The sequence below is a fragment of the Pinus tabuliformis genome, chromosome 2_2 (assembly GCF_031772625.1).
Source record: "Pinus tabuliformis cultivar Carrire ecotype Pingquan chromosome 2_2, CPIR1, whole genome shotgun sequence".
NCBI lineage: Eukaryota > Viridiplantae > Streptophyta > Pinopsida > Pinales > Pinaceae > Pinus > Pinus tabuliformis.
Window position 1 is genome coordinate 222,821,529 of NC_142300.1, and position 22,566 is coordinate 222,844,094.

General features: G+C 36.6%; 1 protein-coding gene across 1 annotated transcript in view; it reads right to left on the bottom strand.

Annotated features, from left to right (window-relative positions):
- Positions 1–17,739: 17,739 nt before the first annotated feature.
- MSRB1 (methionine sulfoxide reductase B 1) overlaps positions 17,740–22,566 on the bottom strand; it is an 84,761-nt gene continuing 79,934 nt past the window's right edge. Inside the window, exons 2-5 of the mRNA XM_089404484.1 lie at positions 18,727–18,832; positions 18,562–18,627; positions 18,145–18,342; positions 17,740–17,938 (exon numbers count right to left, since the gene is read on the bottom strand). Of these exons, the coding sequence (XP_089260610.1) occupies positions 17,905–17,938; positions 18,145–18,342; positions 18,562–18,627; positions 18,727–18,832 (404 nt within the window). The 3' untranslated portion in view covers positions 17,740–17,904. The remainder of the gene's footprint in view (positions 17,939–18,144; positions 18,343–18,561; positions 18,628–18,726; positions 18,833–22,566) is intronic.

Sequence of the window (22,566 nt, forward strand, 5' to 3'; positions counted from 1 at the left end):
ATTATTTCTTCTCATCCTCTTCCTCTTGATAAAGGCATCAAATATTTGGTCTTCACTTGCGGCCAAATAATTACAACTATTTTGATTCGCTGTGGTTATACCAGAAAATAGAAGATCGAGTGACCAATTGGTATTTTAAGTGGTTGCCACAAGGTGGCGGGTTGACATTAGTAAAATCAGTGTCGAAAAGCATTCCAATTTACCAGTTGTGTTAGGGTCATACCCTAAAAGGGATGCTAAATAAAATCAAAAAAAAAATGTCCTGGCTTTTCTGTGGACTAGGAAGCAAGAAAATAAGGGATTTCCCTCCGTAAAATGGAGCAAATCGCTCATCAAAAGGAGGCAAGTGAATGGATCTAAAGAGCATTGTTTATTTTGGTTAAGCTTTGCTCACAAAGATTACATCGAGGATGATTCACAATGACAGTGTATGAGGTAGATTAATGGTAGGAAATATAATAGAGATCTCTTTAGAGCATTGGCTAAGAAGAGAAAGGAAGGTCTTTAAAGGAGCCTCCATAATATATAAACGTTGATAAAATCCTTTCCTCTAGTTGGTAAATGGCTAGGTTGGAAAATTGGCAATGGTACCAGAATTAGGAGAGGTAAAGACTCCTGGATAAGGTATACTCGAAAATCCAAACTTTCAGGCCCCTTAGTTCAAGCTCTCCACAATCAAGGTGTCTTAGTCTTGCAGATGTTAAGGCTACATGTCCAGTTCCATAGTGAAGGCAAGGGTGGAAGGAAGCAAATGCTCTTAGACTGGGGAATCATTTCACTGAAGAATGGAAGCATTATATTTTTCTTTCAAGACATAGTGTTGTCAAATTGAATGATTTTGAAAATGAACTAAAGCAGTCTAAAACCAAAGGCACAAATATTTACATCAATGTTCTACTGAGTTTCCAAGATGGGGAAGTGTGGGATTGGGGATACACATAAGGGGTATGTATATAAACAACCCCAAAATTTAGGGAAGTTTCAGGGAGACAAGGGACGTCAAAGTCATAAAAATTATAAAATATTTAAGAATTAAACCAAAAAAAAAAATCTCAACAATATGTCAAATAACTAAATAGTAAATCTTAATAATTATGAAATGTACATCTAAATTGAAATGCATCATTTTGTATCAAGGTTATTGGGGAGCCCTTATGGAAGCGGGGAGCGACATTTTTAAAAGCTCCTAATTTGGGAGCAAATCGGGAGCGAATTTTTATTTAGTATATATTTTGATGCATATATGTCAACAAAAGCATGTAAAACGATGAATTAGATATAAAAAAACATAAAAACATGGATTGAACCATACAACATCAATCATCTAGAAGTTATAATCCTCATCAACCACGTCCACAAGTTAGTAACATACAACACATCGAGTCTCATGATTCATTAATCTTAAAGTTTCAAGCTTTCAAACTTCGATATATAACATTTATCATCATTGATCACCAAATTTCTAACTTGTATTTGTAATCATTACCATTACCAAGTAACCAAACGATAACAAAGAATATCTAACATGAAATAAAATGTTTCAACTTTTATAAAGCATCATATTCACAATTTATTACCAATGAGTTATAATTGCCAACTTCAAACTTCATACTTAAATTTTCATATATTGTTTCCAAAAAATATCATAATAAATATGAAAGAACCAACAATTATAAAAACTACTAGAAACTAGAAAAGACGAGTAAATCTATTATCTATTGCTAATGCTTGGGCCTCTTGCAGCCACGAGAAATGTCTAATTTCTGAGAAAACATGTAGAATAATGAATTAGTTATAAAAAACATAAAAACATGGATTAAACCATATAGCATCAATCATCAAGTAGCTACAATCTTCATCAACCACGGGTCCACAAGTTACAAGTTTTGATTTATGTAGCGTGTAAGGGTGCATAACCAAAATAGCATAGAGTGCAATCCATCTCTGGAAACCGAAAATACATCAACAAACAGGCTCTAGATAGCCTCTATCGTCCAAAAAAATCATGCTACAACAAATACCTACATATCATCAAAATCATTGTCTATCTTGGGATCTTTGCACCATTAATATCACCCTCTAAGCAATAACATAAGATAGAAAAAACATAGCATGTCAATTCAAGGTTTTGTTTGAGTGATGGGTACATTTTTAGAAGGGTCATGATAGAGGATTTCGACAACTAATGTCACTAACATCAAGGTACATAGAGGGATCAGTTCTCTTGACGAGTCCCATATCTTAGTACATGACAAAATCCAATGGAAACATTGTAATTCCCCAATTCTGAAATCCTAAAAAACAAATAAGTTTGTTGGATTTTGAGTGAGATCTAAAATTCTACTTTCACCATATGAAATCCAATAAGGTCGGAACCACTCTCAAACATCCTGAGTCAGTTCATGGTAATGTTAAAAATTTAAGGATGAAAATGAAAAAGAAAGAAGAATGTCACTTTTACTTTAAGAATTTAACATTACTATGAAGTGCATATCAATATTAGGGCCATAGGTTTGATCATTAGGCTGGCCCACTAAAAAATTATTGTTTCTATGAAAAAAAATTGTGTTTGGAACGTGTTTGTGTAAAAAAAAAGTACAAAACAAGCAAGGGAGCGAAATTATTTTTAGGGAGCACACTCCCGAAATTCGCTCCTCCCAGGATCACCCCCAATCCGCTCTCGAATGGAGCACGCTTCAGGAGCAGGGAGCGCTCCCCGGCAACCAAGTAGACTATTATGAATTATCATTTTTGCAATGTACATCTAAAGTATATTGAATCTATCATTTTCCATTATGCAATGTTCCATCTAAATTCATCATTTGGCATTATGCAAGGTACATCTAAATTAAGTTCATCATTTGACAATTGAAATTATGCAATGTACATCTAAAAGTAAATTCATCATATGACAATGACCCTGAAGTCTAAAATAATGTTATCAGAATTAGACCGGTCATCGAAGAACCAGTCAGAACTGGACCGGGACCAATAAAAAAAACCAGACCAAAAAACTAGTCAACCAAAAATACAAAAATAATTCAAATTTTAAAGAAAAACACACACACACACACACACACACACACACATATATATATATGAATCCAAACCATTTATACACAAATAAGCAAAAGTGCTCATTTATATAGTGGCATGTAAGGGTGCACATAACCAAAATAGCGTCGCGTGCAATCCATCTCTAAATCGAAAATACATCAACAAACAAGCTCCACATTCCCTCTAACAGCGACAAAAAATCATGCTACAACAAATACCTACATATCATCAAAATCATTGCCTATATTGGGACCTTCGTCATCAATATCACCCTTTAAGCATTAAAATAAGATAGAAAAAGCATAGCATGTCAAGTCAAGATTTTGTTTGAGTGATGGGTACTTTTTTTAGTTCACTCATAATAGAAGAGTTCGACAACCAATGCCACTAACATCAAGGTACATAGAGGGCTTGGTGCTCTTGATTAAATATTAATTCCATACCCTCGTACAGAACAAAATCAAAAGGAGCGTTGCAATCCCCCCAATCCTGAAATCCTGGAAAATTGTTTTGTTTGTTGGATTTTGAGTGAGGTCTAAAATTACACTTTCTCCATATGAAATCCAGTGAAGTCAGAACCAGTCTCAAACATCTGGAGTCATTTTAGGGTAAATGTTAAAAATTTAAGTAAAAGGATGAAAACGAAAGATAAAAGAGAATGTCACTTTTACTTTAAGATTTAACATTACTGTGAATTGAATAATATTGGTAGGGCAATATGGTCAACTAGGCTTCCCCTATCATAAATCATTACCTTTTTGGAAAAAAATTGCATTCAAAGGGTCCTTGGCAGCAATGTACAAAACCAATGTCCCCCTGCATCCCCTCACCCTCCCTACAAGGGAAACGTGTTCCCTAACGGGGGGAATGTTTCCCCCTACGTTTCCCCAAAAGGGAGACATGGGGAAACACCTCCCTGCGAGTTTCCCCATCATGGGAGCATGGGAAAGTGAGGGGGTGCATTCCCCACCCTAGGGGGATGCATCTCCGTGGAACATTGGTTTACACTGCAAAGCTTGGTTAATCAGCAAAAATGGAAGTGGATGTAAGTAGGATTCAACAGTGGTGGAAAAAAAATCTGGAAATTTAATGGTGCTCTCAGGCGAGGATTTTTTTGTGGCTTGCACTATTAAATATTATTTTATAAGTTGACATAGTCCAAGGAGGTGTATATTATGTAAATCCAACAAGGAATCAGTAAATCATTTGTTTGTGTAATGTCAATAACAAGAGCTCTAGTCAGAAGTTTTAGTATCATCAAATGGTAATACTTGGTGGAAAAAGGATTCATTGATGAGTTGCTTATGTTGAAAAATGTAATTAGGTTCGGTCTTCATAAATTGTATTTGAGTAGAAATGAAATGTATTTATCAAAATAATGAAAAAGAAATTATTATTATTATTATTATTATTATTATTATTACGACTCACTAAAGCATGGGTTTCATGCTTGGGTCATCATGTTTTAGGTCAAAGTCCCCATTGTGGACTTCTAGGATTTATTCTGAGTCATTAGTCTTTTTCCATTTAAAGAAACCCTTCTTGGACTTTTGAATCATGTAAAAAGATTTATTATTGAGCCAAATAAAGTATTTGTCACCTCCACACCAAGTCGGCCTCAAGGAGATCAAGTCGGCCTCAAACTAGGTAAGTTGACCTCACCAGAAGCCTATATATTGAAGCAGTTTGAATTCATTTGGATACATCATTTTCACAAGTTCAATATCCAAGAGAAAGAGGTAGGAAAAGTGCTAAATTCCAAGAAGAGAAGGAGAATGTTGTGTTGGCAATCCTTTCTGTGGACAGAAACAATCCCTCTAGTCCTATGGGAGGATCTAGCAACTACAAAAGACAATTACATGCAATATTTCCTAAGTCATACTAGAAAATGCAAAGGAGGATAGATCTCCTACCTCTCTCTGATGCTAATACCCTTGTTGTTGACCTTGACTATTTGGCTTCCAAGCTCATGATCTCCTTTTCGCTAGTGTAGATGAGTGTCTGCAAGAAAGATCAAGTGGAAACAACAAAACTATGCAACGCATAACATTTTCAAATACAAATTATGTAACAGATCAAGGAGCATTACAATAAATGGACAATAATTGACACATTTATGGAAAGAAAACACATATTGTAGTATTGATAGATGAAAAAGGGAGCATTACAACCAATGAAGCCTTGATGTTGGAAGTCTCCTTCAAGTTAGATTCCAAGTCCAAGCCTTAGCCTTCAAACACCTTTCTCCTTTGCAAATTGGCAGCATTTCGGCACAATTCAGCACTAGGATGGCAACCAACCAATCATTAGCCAACCATTAGTGGATGGTGGGCAATTCATTTATAGGGAAGGAGAGGGAGTTGAGGATCCATGTAAAAAGGGACGAGTTCCACACCTCAAGGGAGAGAACCATGGAAGTAAGATCTAGGCCCAGGAATGGGAGGTCTCGTTCCAATCTTCATCTACCTGAAACCACATCGTCATTCTCAAGCTTCTAGTAAGAGAAGCTTCACCTCCATTTTGGGAAAAACTGCCTGAAAAGGACCAGCACGGATTTTCTTTATAAAAGCCGCGCTGGCAACATTAGACATGTGTAATGCCAGAGGTTACTAGCGTGAGACATCATCTATAGGAAGCACATTGGGCCTGCAAAAAAAAAAATGACAAGTTCTTCAAAATTCTTCCAAGGCAAGTTTTCTTCCTTTTCTTCAAGGATATTCTTTTGATTACCACAAACATGTTTCATGGTGAATACATTGTTTGCAATGGCTTTCACCACTTTGTGACACTTGCGGTATTGACAACACAAAGTGTGACACTTCAAGATACGAGGCTGGGAGTGTGACAAAATATTGTATAACAGGTGCCCCCTAAAGCAAGAAGTCAGAACGAGAAGTGGTGGTTGAGGTGCTTTACAGGGAAAGACAAGGACTTAAAGAACCATTGTAAGGAGACCTGCAAATCCAACATAATATAATATATTTGACATCTCTGATGTAAGTATGCTTAAAGTGTAAGCATCTAACAATACATGGATCCACAGCATGGACGCAGCCATTCGTATAGAAAGGATCATGTTTACAATCATGAATACTTAATAACTCCATACAGCCTGGATTTATCAAATGAAACCTAAGGTCTTCATCTCTGTCTCGATCCAACCAAAGTACGAATCTCACCATGCGAATAAATGGGTTGTAGTCGAACATGGTAGAAACCACCTGATTACTGGCCAATGATGTAAATTGTTAACAGGCATGAGAGAAACCACCAATGATGATGATGTCTCTCAAGGTACAACAACACAATCAATGAGTGTGAACAATGAAGCTGAGGTCGAACACTCGCAAAATCATTCAATTGAAGGCCAGTGATGTGAACCTATCGTCGAATGCGAAGAAACTACCATTGAGGCATGCAAGCTCCAATGTATTGAAAGGGATTTTCTAGATCATCTTCCCGGATAATGAGTTGGATTCGACAAGAAATGAATGATTCGTCGAAGGAGGGCCATAATGTTTCCCACATCATCGACACAAAACATAGGATTTTGCAGAGTTGGCAAGAGTGATTCAGGATTGTTGCAGAAAAAGTTAAACAGGGAATAAGTGGTTTGAATTTGCACGTAAAACTTCTCTTGAACATATCCGCGACACGACTCCGGAATTCGGCAACATTTGACTCAAAATAAGATCAGAGGTCATGGTGACAATAAGATATAATCAAATGAGAGGCAAATGGATTTCCCAAACCAAGTAAGACAAGTGACAAAGTGAGGATGTCCCAAACCCAACACGAGATATAAAATAAGTGTCATGTTCAAGAGTAACATATTGCCATTCACACAACATACAGAATATATGTTTCTTTCCACTCTCCTCACTATTTCTAGTGAGTACCTTTTTACTTTTAATCTCAAGCTTGAAGAGGATATCATATGCTTATTGTATAAGTTCATCCTTCGGATGAATCCATCCTAGTATTTATAACGAATCCTAGGAAGGAGTAGCTCAATCTTGTCATGGTGACAAGACCTTCATCGTTTCAGTTTTATGAGTCCGACGAAGGGGTAACTCGACATCTTTTTCATGTTTAGAGAGTTTGAAAAAGAGGCGAAAATAAAACTCCAAATGTCCCTTTTCGTAGATAGTCCCTTATGTCTAAAAAGGTAGAAAACAATACTCAAGAGAACCTCTTAGCAATGTTTGACTAAGGTATTCATTTTTTGTAGCTAGTCTATCTCAGTCTGGAAAAGGGTTAAATTTATACTGAGTAGATGCCTTTTCATTTACTTTTACCAGTTCGTAAAGACAAGTGCTCGACAATATTTTCGTATTTTTGGAGTCTGAAAAGAGATGAAAGAATACTCCACCTAGAGGAATGAGTGGTATAAAAGGATAGCAATTGGTTCCGGTGATGATGAAACTACTCAAAATATGTAAAGCTCAAGAAGTTGGCTAATAAGACCACTCATCGCAGTGGTTCCTCCGGAAAGGGTAAAACAACCAAGTGAAAGCATATAATCAGCCAAAGAGACGGTGACGGTGGAATGAAAAAACCAAGGCTCATCTAGCAAAAACAGACTGATAAAAATGGAAATCACGAGAGGTAAGATGAGAATGGTTTCATTTTTACACAATCTTGAAATGGAGACAAACTATGCTTGAGAATACTTGAAGATGGTTTCATTTTTTCACAAGCTTGAAACATGAGAAAAAACTATGCTTGGATTTGGTTTCATTTTTACACAAGCTTGAAACGAAGAGAAGCTATGCTTGAGATTAGTTTCATTTTTACACAAGCTTGAAACAAAAAAAAAAAACTATGCTTCAGATTAGTTTGCATGCCCCCATCATAATGACTCAATTCGAGGTACATGCCCCCTAAGTTTCATTTCATTCACCTAAGTAGATTATTGGTTTCTAATAGGTGGATGGAATGAAGGTTCACCTACGAGATCAAGCGAAAGACTTGACTGGGAATTTACGAGATCTAATCAAAGACTCGAATTGGAAGGGGATTTGTTTCATTTTTTAACGAGCTTGACACATGAAAAAAACCATGCTCATGACACCTTGTTTCATTTTTTAACGAACTTGATGCAAGTAAAGGAACTCTGCTCTGAAAACTTTGATTCATTTTTTAAGGAGCTTGACACAAGACAAAGAACTCTACTCCAACACCTTGTTTCATTTTTTAAGGAGCTTGACACAAGACAAGGAATTATGCTCATAGGGATCTATTTCATTTTTTAACGAGGTTGTCATAGTAAAAGAACTATCCTCATAAGATCTTGTTTCATTTTTTAAGGAGCTTGACACAAGAAAAGGAACTCTGCTTCAAAAAACTTTGAATCATTTTTTAAGGAGCTTGACACAAGACAAGGAACTCTGAACCGGGAACCTTGATCATGGACCATAAGAGGCCATGGCTTCCAAGAGGTTCTCATCAAATGGGAGAACAACGCTTTGGAAGGGATACATATCAAGGGATCTAATGGAAAGATCATGCTCTAATGCCCCCAATACATGATGCACTATATCACTAACTAGATCATTAGTAAACACGGGCATGGAACAGGTGGCCACATAATTAACCTGTGGCGGGGACGATACCACTTGCATATGAGGACCATTTAGGGAAGATGGTTGATTGAGAGTCAAATTAGGACCAATGAACAAAAGTTGGTCAATGGTCACAATTCTTCCTTCATGCGGAAACATATGACACGAAAGAGAGAAGAGACAAGAGTTCAAATGGCATAAACATAGTCACGGCCAAGGAGTAAATTAAAATCCAAAGGGCCTTGGACAACCATCACATTGATATAGACGAATTTACCTCCCAAAGTAATAGGCAACTTAGGAAGGATCCCTAACGGTTGACTGATTCTTCTTTTAAACGCTAACAAATTTTGGGTAACGGGCACAAGTTGTGGAGAACCTAAAGCTTGCCAAGTAGTTGAGGACAAAATACTAACTGACACGCCTTCAGCTATGATTGTGCCAAGTACGGGTACTATGATCTGGAAGGGCACATAAGAGGGCAGACGATATCTTATAAGTCGACTCCAATCAAAGGAAGTGACCATACTACTTGGAGGGGGTGTCATGGGAATGGGAGAACTGCCCCCTTGCGTTATGGGAACGGGAGGATCGCCCCCTTGTGCCGTGGGAACGGGCAGATTGCCCCCCAATTCATTGGAATCTGAAGAAACAAGAAGAACCTGAGCGGTATGAAGTTCACTCTCTACGGAAAAGGTACGATCAACTAAAGGTGGAATCGAGTCAACTATTTTCTCAACCAATGGTTAGTTGGGAATGGGTTCATGGGATTCACATTTAGAGAGAGTGGGATTTACTAGAGATGAATTTTGATCAATCACTTGGTCAACTAGTGGAGGATCAAGGGAAAGCTTTCGATAACCAATCAGAAGACGAGGTTGAGAAGTTGTAAGGTTGTCCAATACTTTTGAGGCTTTATCCATATAAGGACAAAGGTGAATAGGATGATTCTCTTCATATAACCTACAGGGAAATTTGACTTTACCCTTTTTCCCATGGACCTTACTATCACTTGTTAAGGGTTTATCACCATCATGATCTCCAAAGGTTGATGTAAGCATGTGGACCACACTTCTAATATCTTGGAAATACCAAGACAATCTCTAAGAAGGTGATCACGCTTACATAACTTGCAAGGCAACTTCACTTTGCAAGGTTAACTTGAAGGTTTCTCGACATTAGTTGCATATGTAGTAATGGTTGCTTGGTTGCCCCCTTGCTTATTTTTCTTCTTCTTAATCTTCATTTTCTTCTTCTCCTTATCCACCTAGTTACTAACTTGTAGGCTTTCACCAGACGAAGAGGAAGAAGACCGAACAGGCGAAGAAGGCAAAGAGTCAACTTTAGAATCAACTGGAGGTTGATATTGTTCAAGTTGAGGAGAACTCGGTTGAGAAGCAATTTGGACATTCAGAACCATAGGGTTGAAAATAACCAAACTAGCAAACTAGTGGTAAATACGGGAAGGACAACGTTGCTATACAAATAGCACCAATATTTCCAAAAGAACGAAAAGGACCAGGATTCCTGTCAAAGGGGTTTCCTTGATTGGTGGACTCAAGAGTGGTTTCCATTAGTCTCAACCAAAGATCTACTAAGGAGTATTTCCACGGGGAGGATGTTGTTCAACGGTCAATTAATTGATTTTAGAAATTAAAGATACAAACAAAAACAAAGAGGGGTAACTAGGCAAAAGGGTTTACAAAGCAATTGTGAACTGCAATATACACCTTGGTGAACCAAGGACTTAACGTACGGCAGCCAATCTCCCCGAATGCGGTGTTTGATGTATCACGGTATACAAGTCGGCATACTCGATTACCTATGGATGGATAGCAACCTATAGGGGACTCCCAAAATATACTCAACGGTATGTGGGAGTGCAGTCCGTAGTAGTGTTGTCTAATGTGTAACTGTTCGATGAGAGCGTTCCTTTATACTTCTCATGTGTGGAGTGTCATCCGATATACCCGAAGGTATGTGGAGAACGATCCTATACACTTACGTACGTGGAACGGGATTACACCCCCAAGATGCAACGTTGGCAAACAACGACAACTCCTACATTTAACGACGTCAGAACATGTCTCTAGCCTAGAACTCTAGATGTTTGCGTTAATGTTCCAAATGCTCCTTAGGTTAATTGAGAGAAATTTTAAAGTTGATCTTGAATTATGTTTCGGTTTCAAGGCTCAAAACCTGATGTCACCTGAACATACCTACGATGCAACTAATATGAGAAAAATATTCTTTTCATTTTCAATGAAAATTATCTAGTGTAGGAAATAAGTGCAAACATGATGCAACAATCAAATATGCAACCAACAAGAGCTTCCTAACTAGATCTTTCAACTTCCCAATTCCAATGCAACAACCAAAAAAGTAAACGAATTTTAATTCACTAAAGTTCACCTACATGAATTTTTTTCTTTTTAAAATGAATGAGGATACACTTATCATCTTTCAACACCAAGCAATGTAATCTATGCTCAATGACAATCTCAAAAACAACTTTCCAGTGCAACATAATCTAACGCAAATTCCAGAAGTGATGATCAATTTTGAGATGAAGGCCTAACAAATGCAAATGCAAATTCTTTCTGGTTTTTAGAAGAACTGAAAATGCTTATCAGACAGCAAATTAGTAACACATACAAGCAGCGAAACAATAAATTCGATTACCCAAAGAATTAAAGATTCAACCAAAGTTCGTTTTCACTACTTAAACATGGGATAGGCTTTTGCAAACCACAAAGAATCTAACAACAATAAGTCAAAATTCTATGCACACAGAGCAGGAGAAAGACTTTAGAGATGAAGACATTGCAAATCTTCTGTCAAAAAACCCTCAAAAAAATCTCATTTTTTGGACCAACGTGATTGTAATGGTCAAAATCCGCGCTAACAGGGTCTTTAGCGTGACTATAATGGGTAAAATATGACCTGGTAGTGCTCTATTTTTCAGAAAGAAAGAAAAAACGCGTTGGGCGAGAACAAATTAGGAAAAAATAAAAAGAATCGAACAAAGATCCATATTTGACACTCTAAACAACACACCACTCAGAATGCAGATCCATAATCAATCAAAGTTACGGAACACTAAGAGGTTGGCCAAATTTATCAAAAGAGACCAAAAACAAAAGGAGGTTTGAAGAGTTATGAAGTCCCCAATGGAGTCGCCATTTTGTTGTGCAGGCAATCCTTTCTGTAGACATAAACGATCCCTTTAGTCCGATGGGAGGATCTAGCAACTACAGAAGACAATTACATGCAATCTTTCCTAATTCATACTAGAAAATGCAGAGGAGGATAGATCTCCTACCTCTCTCTGATGTTAATACCCTTGTTGTCGACCTTGACTCTTTGGCTTCCAAGCTCACGATCTCCTCTTCGCTAGTGTAGATGAGTGCTTGCAAGAAAGATCAAGTGGAGACAACAAAACTATGCAAAGCATAACATTTTATAATACAAATTATGTAACAGATCAAGGAGCATTACAATAAATGAACAATAATTGACACATTTATGGAAAGAAAACATATATTGTATTAGTAATAGATGAAAAGGAGAGCATTACAACCAATGAAGCCTTGATGTTGGAAGCCTCCTTCAAGTGAGATTCCAAGTCCAACCCTTAGCCTTCAAACACTTTTCTCCTTTGCAAATGGGCAACATTTGGGCACAGTTGAGCACTAGGATAGCAACCAACCAACCATTAGCCAACCATTAGTGGATGGTGGGCAATTCATTTATAGGGAAGGAGAGGGAGCTGAAGATCCATGAAAAAAGGGAGTAGTTCCACATCTCAAGGGAGAGATCCATGGAAATAGGATCTAGGGCCAGGAATGGGAGGTCTCGTTCCAATCTTCATCTACCTAAAACCACATCGTCGTTCTCGAGCTTCTAGTAAGAGAAGCTTCTCCTCCATTTTGGGAAAAACTACCTGAAGAGGACCAACACGGATTTGCCTGATAAAAGTCGCGCTAGAAATGCTAGACATGTGTAATGCCAGAGGTTACTAGCGCGAGACATCAGCTATAGGAAGCGCATTGGGCCTGCAAAACAAGGTTTTTGACAAGTTCTTCGGAATTCTTCCAAGGCAAGTTTTCTTCCTTTTCTTCAGGGATATTCTTTTGATTACCACAAACATGTTTCATGGTGAATACATTGTTTGTGATGGCTTTCATCACTTTGCGACACTTGCGGCATTAATGACACAAAGTGCGACACTTCAAGATACGAGACTGGGAGTGTGACAAAATAATGTATAACAGAGAAGTGTTGGAAAGATCAAGATCAAAGATTTGGGTCATATCTCTCTCGCACGTGTGGATTTTCTGGTCTACTACTGGAGGATCGAAGTTGTTGTTGGGCTAACTGTTGGGTCGAAGTTGTTGTTGGGTTAACTATTGGGTCGAAGTTGTTGTTGGGCTAACTGTTGGGTCAAAATTATTACTAGGTTGAAGTTCTATTGCTGCTACAAGTTGGTGTTGCTAGGTCGAAGTTATTGTTGGAAAGGTTATCATCTATAGAAGGAAGAAAAGGTTGACTTGGTGTGGAGGAAGTCTGTTAGAGTCTTGGATTATCTCAGGAAGTTATTAAGGAAGATTTGTTGACTGGGTTTTCCCCTAGATAGGGGTTTTTCCCTGGTTGTCTGCCTATATCTTGTGTTTGTGATCTTTGTGCTATTGTTTTGATAATTGCTTGATGAACTAAAGATAAAAGAGGAACATAAGAATATCACAAGTAACTATCAATATAAAGAAAATCTTTCTACCTTTTTTTATTTTCTAACATGGTTTCAGGGCTAAGGTGAAAAAGGGAAAAAGGCAGCTCAAAGATCTATTAAAAGAAGAGTGGGGAGTTCTAAGAAGCTTTGAATAAGGGTATTCAAAAGGAACATATAAGAAGTCAAGTCTATCATCTTCAAGGACAATGTCTAACTCAATGAAGGGTGGAAACAAACTAGAAGGAGCATCTAACTACAGGGCATGGAAGAAGAGGATATGCCTCATCCTCGAGAAGAATAAAGTTCTGGATCTAGTCAAGCGAAAGGTAAAGAACCTACTAATGAGTCAAGTGATGCAGAAAAGGCAAAGTTCAGGGAAATAGAAGTATTGGCCATGACACTAATGGTTGATGGAATAAAAGATAACTTCATCCCCTATATATCTAACATAGACTCTACTCAAGAGATGTATGAGGCTTTATCAAAATTATTCACTATCAAGAATCTTGTTCATATAGGAAGCCTTAAAAATGAACTAATATCTATAAAGATGACAAAGGAAGACATTGTGGCATCCTTGTTTGGGAGAATAGCTAGATTAAGAGGTGAACTCCAGGGGATTGATGAGATAGTACCAGAGAAGGAACTTGTAATCACTGCACTTCTAGGTTTACCAAGATCATGGAGTGCCTTCTCATCAAGTCTCAGCAGCTGGAAGGGGACTCCTACATTTGAACAACTATGGAATGCTTGCAGTCAGGTAGAAGTCAGGATTTCTCTAGTAAGCAACAAAGAGAATGAAGAAGAAAAAGTTTCAAATGCCTATTCTGCTCATCACAAGAACAAAGGATCATTCAAGAAGACTAAGGGGCCTAGAAGGAAGATAGACATATCTAAAATTGAATGCTACAACTGTCACAAGATGGGTCACTAGAAGAGTGATTGTCCTGAAAATACGAGAAATAGAAAGAGAAATAAAGATCATGCAAATGTTGCCAAAGAAGGATCTCCAAAGAAGCACAAGACAGAAGAATAAAAAATAAAGGACTTATACTATTAAGCCCTTCTACTCCAAGTTTTTGATTTGTTTTGTTTTTTTATTTCTAGAACTTATAGGTTTAACATTCTTTGGAAAAAGATTGTTGAATTGTTTTATCAAAGTTTTAGGTATCCCTTGAGATTGGATTAAGAGGGAGCCCTCGCCATTTTCCAAATATAAGTATCTTACTCCATGTATTATCTTTTAGATTTAGTTTTCCTTTTCCTAGATGTGTTTACACTAGATATTAATCATATTTCTTTTATATTTTCCTTGTTTAGGAAAAGTTGTTGACATGCTCAAGGGCTATGAAGAAGACTTCACAAGACAAATTGGAATTGATGTCCTATAAGGTTTTTCCAAAACTCAAAGGTACGTCTTAGACTATAAGTTTTGTTCTCTTTGTGATAAAGGTATATTCATTTAAATTTTCCTTACATTACTAACAAATGTTATGTCTATGACCTTTGAATCATAGAGATTCTTGTCTAAGAGATTAATTGTTAGATTAAATCTACCCTCATTAAAATCATTGTGTGTGGAACCCTAAAAAGGTTCTATGTAAAACCCTAACCTAAGGGTATGTCAATGCTAATGTGAAAACCCTAGTCTACTTAGGGTTACTAATGAAACCTATAAAATAATATTCGTTTGATGTTTGGGGTTTTGATGGTGATGTCATGTTTGGAGTCTTAGTATTGTTATGGAAACCCTAGTCCTTTAGGGTTGTGTATTCCTAGACCTTGAGGTTTATGAACAAAACCCTTATATATCGAGAGTAAACTCCTAGGAATGAAACCCTAGGTGTATGTTTGTCTGTTTGATCAAAACCCTAGCCTAATCAAGATCATTATATGTCTGACTTTAAATGTATTGATATGTGTCTTGGGTTTGTCCAATATATGTTATGATATGCTTGTGCATGATTATCCTAGATATATGTGTGTGTGTGTGCACGCGCTAACCTATTTGTTGATAAGTTCTAGGGTTTTGTAACTAAGCCCTAGTAGAAGTTTGATATTCTAGGATATGACGATATTGTTCCATTATGATGATAAAATCTAGGGTTTACAACAAACCCTAGTAGAACTTGGTCATTTAGCTGAAACCTTAGATTGTGTTGTGATTGGTTTTGATTGATGACATCTAAGGCTTAGTGTGTCTAAGATGGAATCTAGGGTTTGTATTAAATCCTAGTAGAAGTCTAACATGTGAATTCTAAAGTTGTTAGTTGGATTGTAAGTGTACTTGTTTGAATTGCTTCTAGGGTTTGCAATATATTATAGTAGAGTATGTCATATCTTTGGAAGAAAAATTGAGGCCCTAGATATAATGAGACCGATATCCTAATTGAATTACTGATGTGATCTGGGCAAGGAGTTGAAGTTTAAAAGTATGTGTCTCTTATTGATTATGAACCTAAGTTTGGGTATTTAATATCTAATGTCTAATACTTCCATGATTTTAATATAGTTAAGTTCATGCTTCTATATATGTATTTGGTTGTACATGTTGTTTAAGTTGTGTAGGTACATAATCTTCAAGATGCTGAAGATATTCGTAAGTAAAGTTGATTTGATGAAGGAAGTTATATGAATGATGATGATCAATATGACTCTGACAAGAAGGATGGAAGTCATGAAATATTCTTCAATGTCATAGAAAAAAAGTTGATCTCCCTAAATTAAGAGGGAGCCTAGATAAAGAGTATATCTCCCGAGTTGAGATGGAGGGCATATTATAATCATGATGGATACCTTGTAGAAGAAATTGGAGAATGCATATTGAGGTGTTGTTGAAAGAAGGAAAGTAGGTTTTGGCTGTTGCATGTAAAGTAGGAAAGGAAGTTGAATGATTGAGGAAACCTTTGTCAAAGATTTGTTTGGGAAGCCTCGAAGTCCTACTATGATGAATTGTGAGGCAGCTTCAAGAAATCAAAAGACCCTGAAGGTTTGTGTTTACTCATGAGTATTTGAAAGGTTGTTACTGATTGGGGTTGTGATTGTTCAAGTCAATCTCTCAAAGTGTTTGAAAAAGCATGCTTGAGGGTAGAGAGATTTGTTGAGGCATTGAGTGTGTAAAATGCCTGGGAGGACATCTGGTCGGCGTACGTGTTGATGTCTAGATCCCAAGTAGTAGGGAGGGTGGCAGACCTTGGATATGCACCTAGATCGATTCCCTAAGATGATGGTTAGCAAGTAAGCTTGATGGTACCTAGACTAGCTGAAAACTTTAGTGCATCTTAGTCCCACCTGAATAGACTGCCCTGGTCAGGAATCCAGTCTATGGCACCGTAAGTGCCTAAAATCTTCATGGTTCATGTGTTTTTGAGATCACCGAGACTTCTCCTCTAAGATATAAATGAACTCTTCTTTGCTATGATCATCTTTGCGATCTATCTGAACTCGTTGTCCTGTAATAGCACCGAAACATTACATTCAAACTTGCTTGATTCATTGAAACTACTAATCTGAAATCTGAATTGTTCTATGGTGAGTAATGTGAAACCTCAACCTGGTATATATAGTAGTTTTCCCATCTTAAATGAGCCGACATGATCATCATGAACCGTTGTGTCTCCAATTTATGTTAAGGTCGACTTGAGTTATATTAATTGAAGCAGACTTGTAGATGATCTCATTGAGGTTGACTTGAATACTTCGAGTAGGTAATTTGCTGAAGAGGATGACTTGATGGAGGAGCCTTTGACCCAACAATAAATGACTTTGACAATAACCTAAAGCCTGCAATGGAGGCTTGACCTATAATTGACCCAAGCATGAAACCCATGCTTTAATAAGTCAATTCAATTTAATAAAAAATCGTTTCACTTTCTTTTGACAAATATATTTCATTTGACTCAAGTACAATAATCAAGACCGAACCTAGTTACATCTGCCAACACTGATTCTCTTTTCGGTCTGCAGACTTCGTTTTTGAGAAGGATTTCTGATAAAATGCTATCATATTCAAGGCAGCCTAATACTATATAATCTCCTGTGAGGAAACCATTCTTAAAAATTGATTTAAATAACAATTTGTGATTCGGACATGGAAGTTACTTAGATGAAGATCCTTGAATTAAATTCAAACTTACAATAAAATGAATGAACTATCCATTCGCCTTTATTGACATGTCACTCGAGAGTTAAGAAGAGAAATCTTTCAAGACAAGTAGGTAGCCTTTGTATTAATTGGAGTTGAAAACTGTGACATGGAAAGGAAGCTTTCAAAGGACATTTTGCACTACCTCTGTTTGGTAAAAACTATACTTCTCTAGTGGATTTTGAAAAATATAACAGAAAATTGGAGCATAATGAAGAGTACAAGCCACTCATCAACACAAAAAATATCAAATAGACAAGATTATAAAAACATTTTTAGCTAATTATTTACAGAATATTCTGCATACACATTTATATCAATCTACAGTAGTAATGCCAACCATATGCTACAGGTAGTCATCCCTTGCCTATAATTTAAAGAAACATTATTGTCCTCGGTAATTTGTTATATTATTCCTTTCGTGGTTTCAACTTCAAGGAAGCACTGCAATCATGACAAGAAAATGAATCACTTCAATCACTGTAAAAAACTTGTAAAAGTCCCAGAATGAATAAGGAAAAGGAACCAAAGCACAAGAACTAAACTTTCTAGACATGTTTGGAAACAGAATATCCAACTCTTATTAATCAGAATATTTAACATATAGGTAAGCAGAATACATATTTTGGATCCAGTAAAATTGCCCTTACCTGTTGATGCAGTAACGCTTGCCAGTAGGTGGTGGACCATCGTCAAAAACATGACCAAGATGTGCATCACAAGTTTCACACAAAACTTCTTGGCGTGGCATCAATATTATTGAAAAATCCATTTTTGACTTCACATTGTTTCCAATGGGATCGTAATAAGATGGCCATCCAGTTCCACTATCAAACTTTGTGTTTGAGCTGATATGCAGCAATGACATGATACAAAAGCATGAATTGGGGAGAAAGCAACTCAAACATTTCACATCACACGAGCAAAAATACAAAGTCCACAAACACAAATTAATTCAATTCCGAAAACCATGGAGAATAACATTCATGTGTTTAAGCGATATTTCCAAAATATTTTTTTGTTTAGTGTTAAGACAATCCAAAATTGAGATTGGATGAGAATCTTACTCAAATAAAGGTGTATCACAACATACACAGTGGTAGATCCCATCAATCTTAGTATTCCAGTATTCCCTGTTAGAGCCCAAACAAAAACGCTTAATAATGTCTTTCATGAGAGAGAGGCATATGAAAGAACATTTTCTTATGTTGCAAACATTATTAAAATCATACCCAGTAAAAGACCTCTCAGTTCCTTTCTTTCGAGTAATCTCATACTGATTCTTTGTAAGGCGTTTCTTCCAGTCATCATCACTGATACCAGAATAGTCCATCTTCCCTGGTGTTCAATAAAATGTAAGATCAGAGAGTGGATTTATATAATAATTGTATGCAAGTTGCTACTCCAGAGAAATTTCATCACATGTCAAGAACAATTTCTGAATGACAGATTTATCAGTGTGAGAATCTAATCAATTTAATAAACTCAAGAAGTCTGATTCAATGGCTGACTGGTCAGACAGCTGACAGACTGTTTTAACTATATCCATCAAATTTATCTCGAACACAACAAAAGAATAAAACTTATAAACTGTACAATCAATGAATGGTCCGCTCAAATCTTTGAGTCAAGCAAGAATAGTTTTACATACACTTGAAAATTATCTGATGCATATGTGAAAGAGACATTCAACAGGCACCCTGGCTAATGCTGGTATAAAATAAAGGGACCAATTATATACCCTCATGTAATACGCCCCATTTTGATACAAAGCATGTAATGTTTTGCGAAAGCTATTTTATAGCTTTTGAGTGGCAATATCCCAATTTTAAATTGGGAGCTCAAGTGCCAAGGCCCTGATAAATAAGGGAACTTGCATATATTTATAAATTCATTTCAGATTTTCTATGTTGATTTTATTTTGTGGGCTGGACTGTCTTGAGACAACAATCGGAGGTAGGGAGGTGTAATGATATAACAAATGGAGAGGGTTAGGGAGGGGTATTGGACAGCTCATCTACTGTTAGGATATTTAGACACCTATAAGTTAGTTAGCCTCAGCTTGGTCTAATTCGTCTATGGGTAAAAGTGTGTTTCACTGCATTGACAAGGTCCCTGTTCTATTTGTTCCATCTTCTCAGCTCCAAGCTTGTTTTTCTGTAACATTTCATCATACACCTATGCTCTTCAAATCGATTCTACATCGGTATATCAACTCCTGCTCCCTACACACTTATCCCCTATGTGCTAACAAAGATTACTCCAGGATTACTTCCTTCAGTTGGTATAATTTTATAAGTTGTTTCCTAACTTAGAAATGGCATTGATAGTTCTAACTTGCTTGTAAGCGTGCTATGACATTAGATATGAACTTTTATCATTTACAAATAAGTGAGAATATTACCTCATTACCTCATCTAACCATGGAGAGACATAATTGTCCTTGGATAAGTGTGTCTTAATTTAGGCCAATAGGTACTACTAGGAATCAAGGTAGGTTACACAAGAAATGGTGTTGATAGTTCTAACTTGCTTGTAAGTGTGCTATGACATTAGATATGAACTTCTATCATTTACAAATAAGTGAAGATATTACCTCATTACCTCATCTAACCATGGAGAGACATAATTGTCCTTGGATAAGTGTGTCTTAATTTAGGCCAATAGGTACTACTAGGAATCAAGGTAGATAGTGTAACCATACCATACCATATCTACACTTAACACTTTCCACAAATTCTCTTACATTTCCATCCCAACCATATGAAAAAATTACACTCCTTACTTGTGAATAGCTTAAAAATGTCACCAGAAAGCTTTGATGAAAAATTCAAATGAAAAAGTTCAAGCAAGCCCAAGTTAAATAAAACCAAAAGAAAAGGCTGAGATGTAAAGAGCAAAGAAAAAACAAAGAAAACAGTTGTACTACTTCAATTAAAAGGCCCACCCCCTGACATCCAAGAGTTGAATGTCTCAGTCTAACTAAAGAGAAAAAGGACTTGAAATTAAAAAAAATAACAAAATAGGGGAAGAAAAAGGTGACAAAGTAGCAAAGCCAAATAAAAAGATTCCCTCCACATGGTTTACAAAAAATAAAATTGAAGACCCCTAGCTAAAACAGGGCTAGTTGGACCAAAGACAAACATATCACATCATTTTGTGACTTTGAAGCTTTTTTCACAAGTTTTCCCTAGTCCTATTCCATAAATTACATCACCTTTACCTATTTTTAACCAAAAAATTTAGGAAATACCTGATGTCCTACGTAAAAGACATGTAAAAAGGATAACGTTGTACCACCATAGTTTACTTAGGTAATTGGGTAAGATTAGCTTAAGTTATTTCAGTTAAATGGGATTATCTATGTTTTCATGCCTAATAACTTGTTAGAGTCATGATTCATTGTGATAGATCATAGGTTGGGGTGCTACACATTGAGTTCGTGCATTACGCCTCAGGATTTGTGAAAATTGCCTTGGAATCCATGACAACATGGATGCCAAATCATTAGGGTGTCCACATTATCTTATGACATTACATGGAGTATTTGCTACATCGTACAATGGCTATCAAGCATATGTGAGGAGCGTCATCCTTTCTTTGAGCCATTTCATACTTTGGGGCCTTATTCATGCATTATTGAACTAGTAGGTCACATGCACATGTGTGAACACTACTAGATTCCATTTTCTATTTCATCACCTGTTTCTAGATGCTTCTAGAGGGAATTACATGACATGTTTGACCGAATCAACACATGCTAGATGTAGATCCTTCTAAAAGAGGGTGAACTTCTCTCTCTTAACTCCCACAGGTGTGGATGGATCATGATGTACTTATGAGGTTTATGGTGGATGGACCTTCTTTGACCCACATGCATGGGGTTTGTTGACCACTTTAGTGGAGTGTTCCACTTATTTGACCAAATTAAACTTCCACAAGTGGATAATGTCTAATAGGGTGCACCTCACATGTGGTAGTAAGAAATTAGAAGCTGGTTAGAGAACCACTTGTTTTTAGCATGTCGTATTTCTGGCCAAATTGTTTTGTATGATGGTTTGTAGACACCTTTTCTCCTATAAAAGAGGTTGTCCCATTCATTTTTACTTGTTGGAGAATTAAAAAAGGAAGCTTGCATACTATTTGTCTCTATTAGTTTCTCTTTCTATTGTGCAAATGTTTCGTATTTTCTGAAGATTGATTTGAATTTAGTCTCTTGTGGTCAAGGTTGTGTCAACTAGGAAACGCGTAAGAGGTGTGACTCTTCCTACTTTTTAGGATTTCCAAATTTTCTTAAGGTGAATTTGTAATTTTATTTAGGAGAAATATCATCTAGATTTTGTCCTATTGCTTTATGATTGACTGAAAAAACCCTTGCTTGATTTTCGTTGTTTACTGTAACTGGATTTAACCACCTATGGAGCTATTAGCCTTTGGAATTTTCGGGTTTGATGTTTTTTCTTTCAACTCTAAGTGGGAGAAAACTATAGTACATCTACAAAAAAGAGTTATAAACATGATAAATGTAAACAATAATAATAATGAATAATTAATAGCTAAAAATTAATAATTAATCAACATTCAATGAAGAGTCATTGGTCACACCTATTCACTCTCATGACTAGTCATTGCCTATAAAGGTATACTATCATGAGAGCAATGTAACTATCAATTCATTATTCAATTATTCAATTGCAAATATCTCTATTAGACAAGAGCAAACAATAAATCTACTTACAATAATAAGGTAGTATCCCATTGTCACCACAGCTACTACCCCGTACTCTTTATGGATTTTCACTAATGGGAGGAGTCTCAATAGATAGGTCACCTAAGAGATATTTTATGCTTAAAGGTATAAGGTGACTAAAAGGCTTCTAAGGGAGACTCAACTTAAGGACAAGGCTCAAGCGATGGGAAAGAGGAAATGCAATTCCCTTACACAAGTCAAAAATAGGGTACACTACATCTAGGGTTTGAGTATTGGCATGGAAAAGGGAATGTCCCAAGATCAAGGTGTAAAGAAAAGGTTTCCAATAACGAGTATTAGCAAGCCAAAGGCACATGAAACC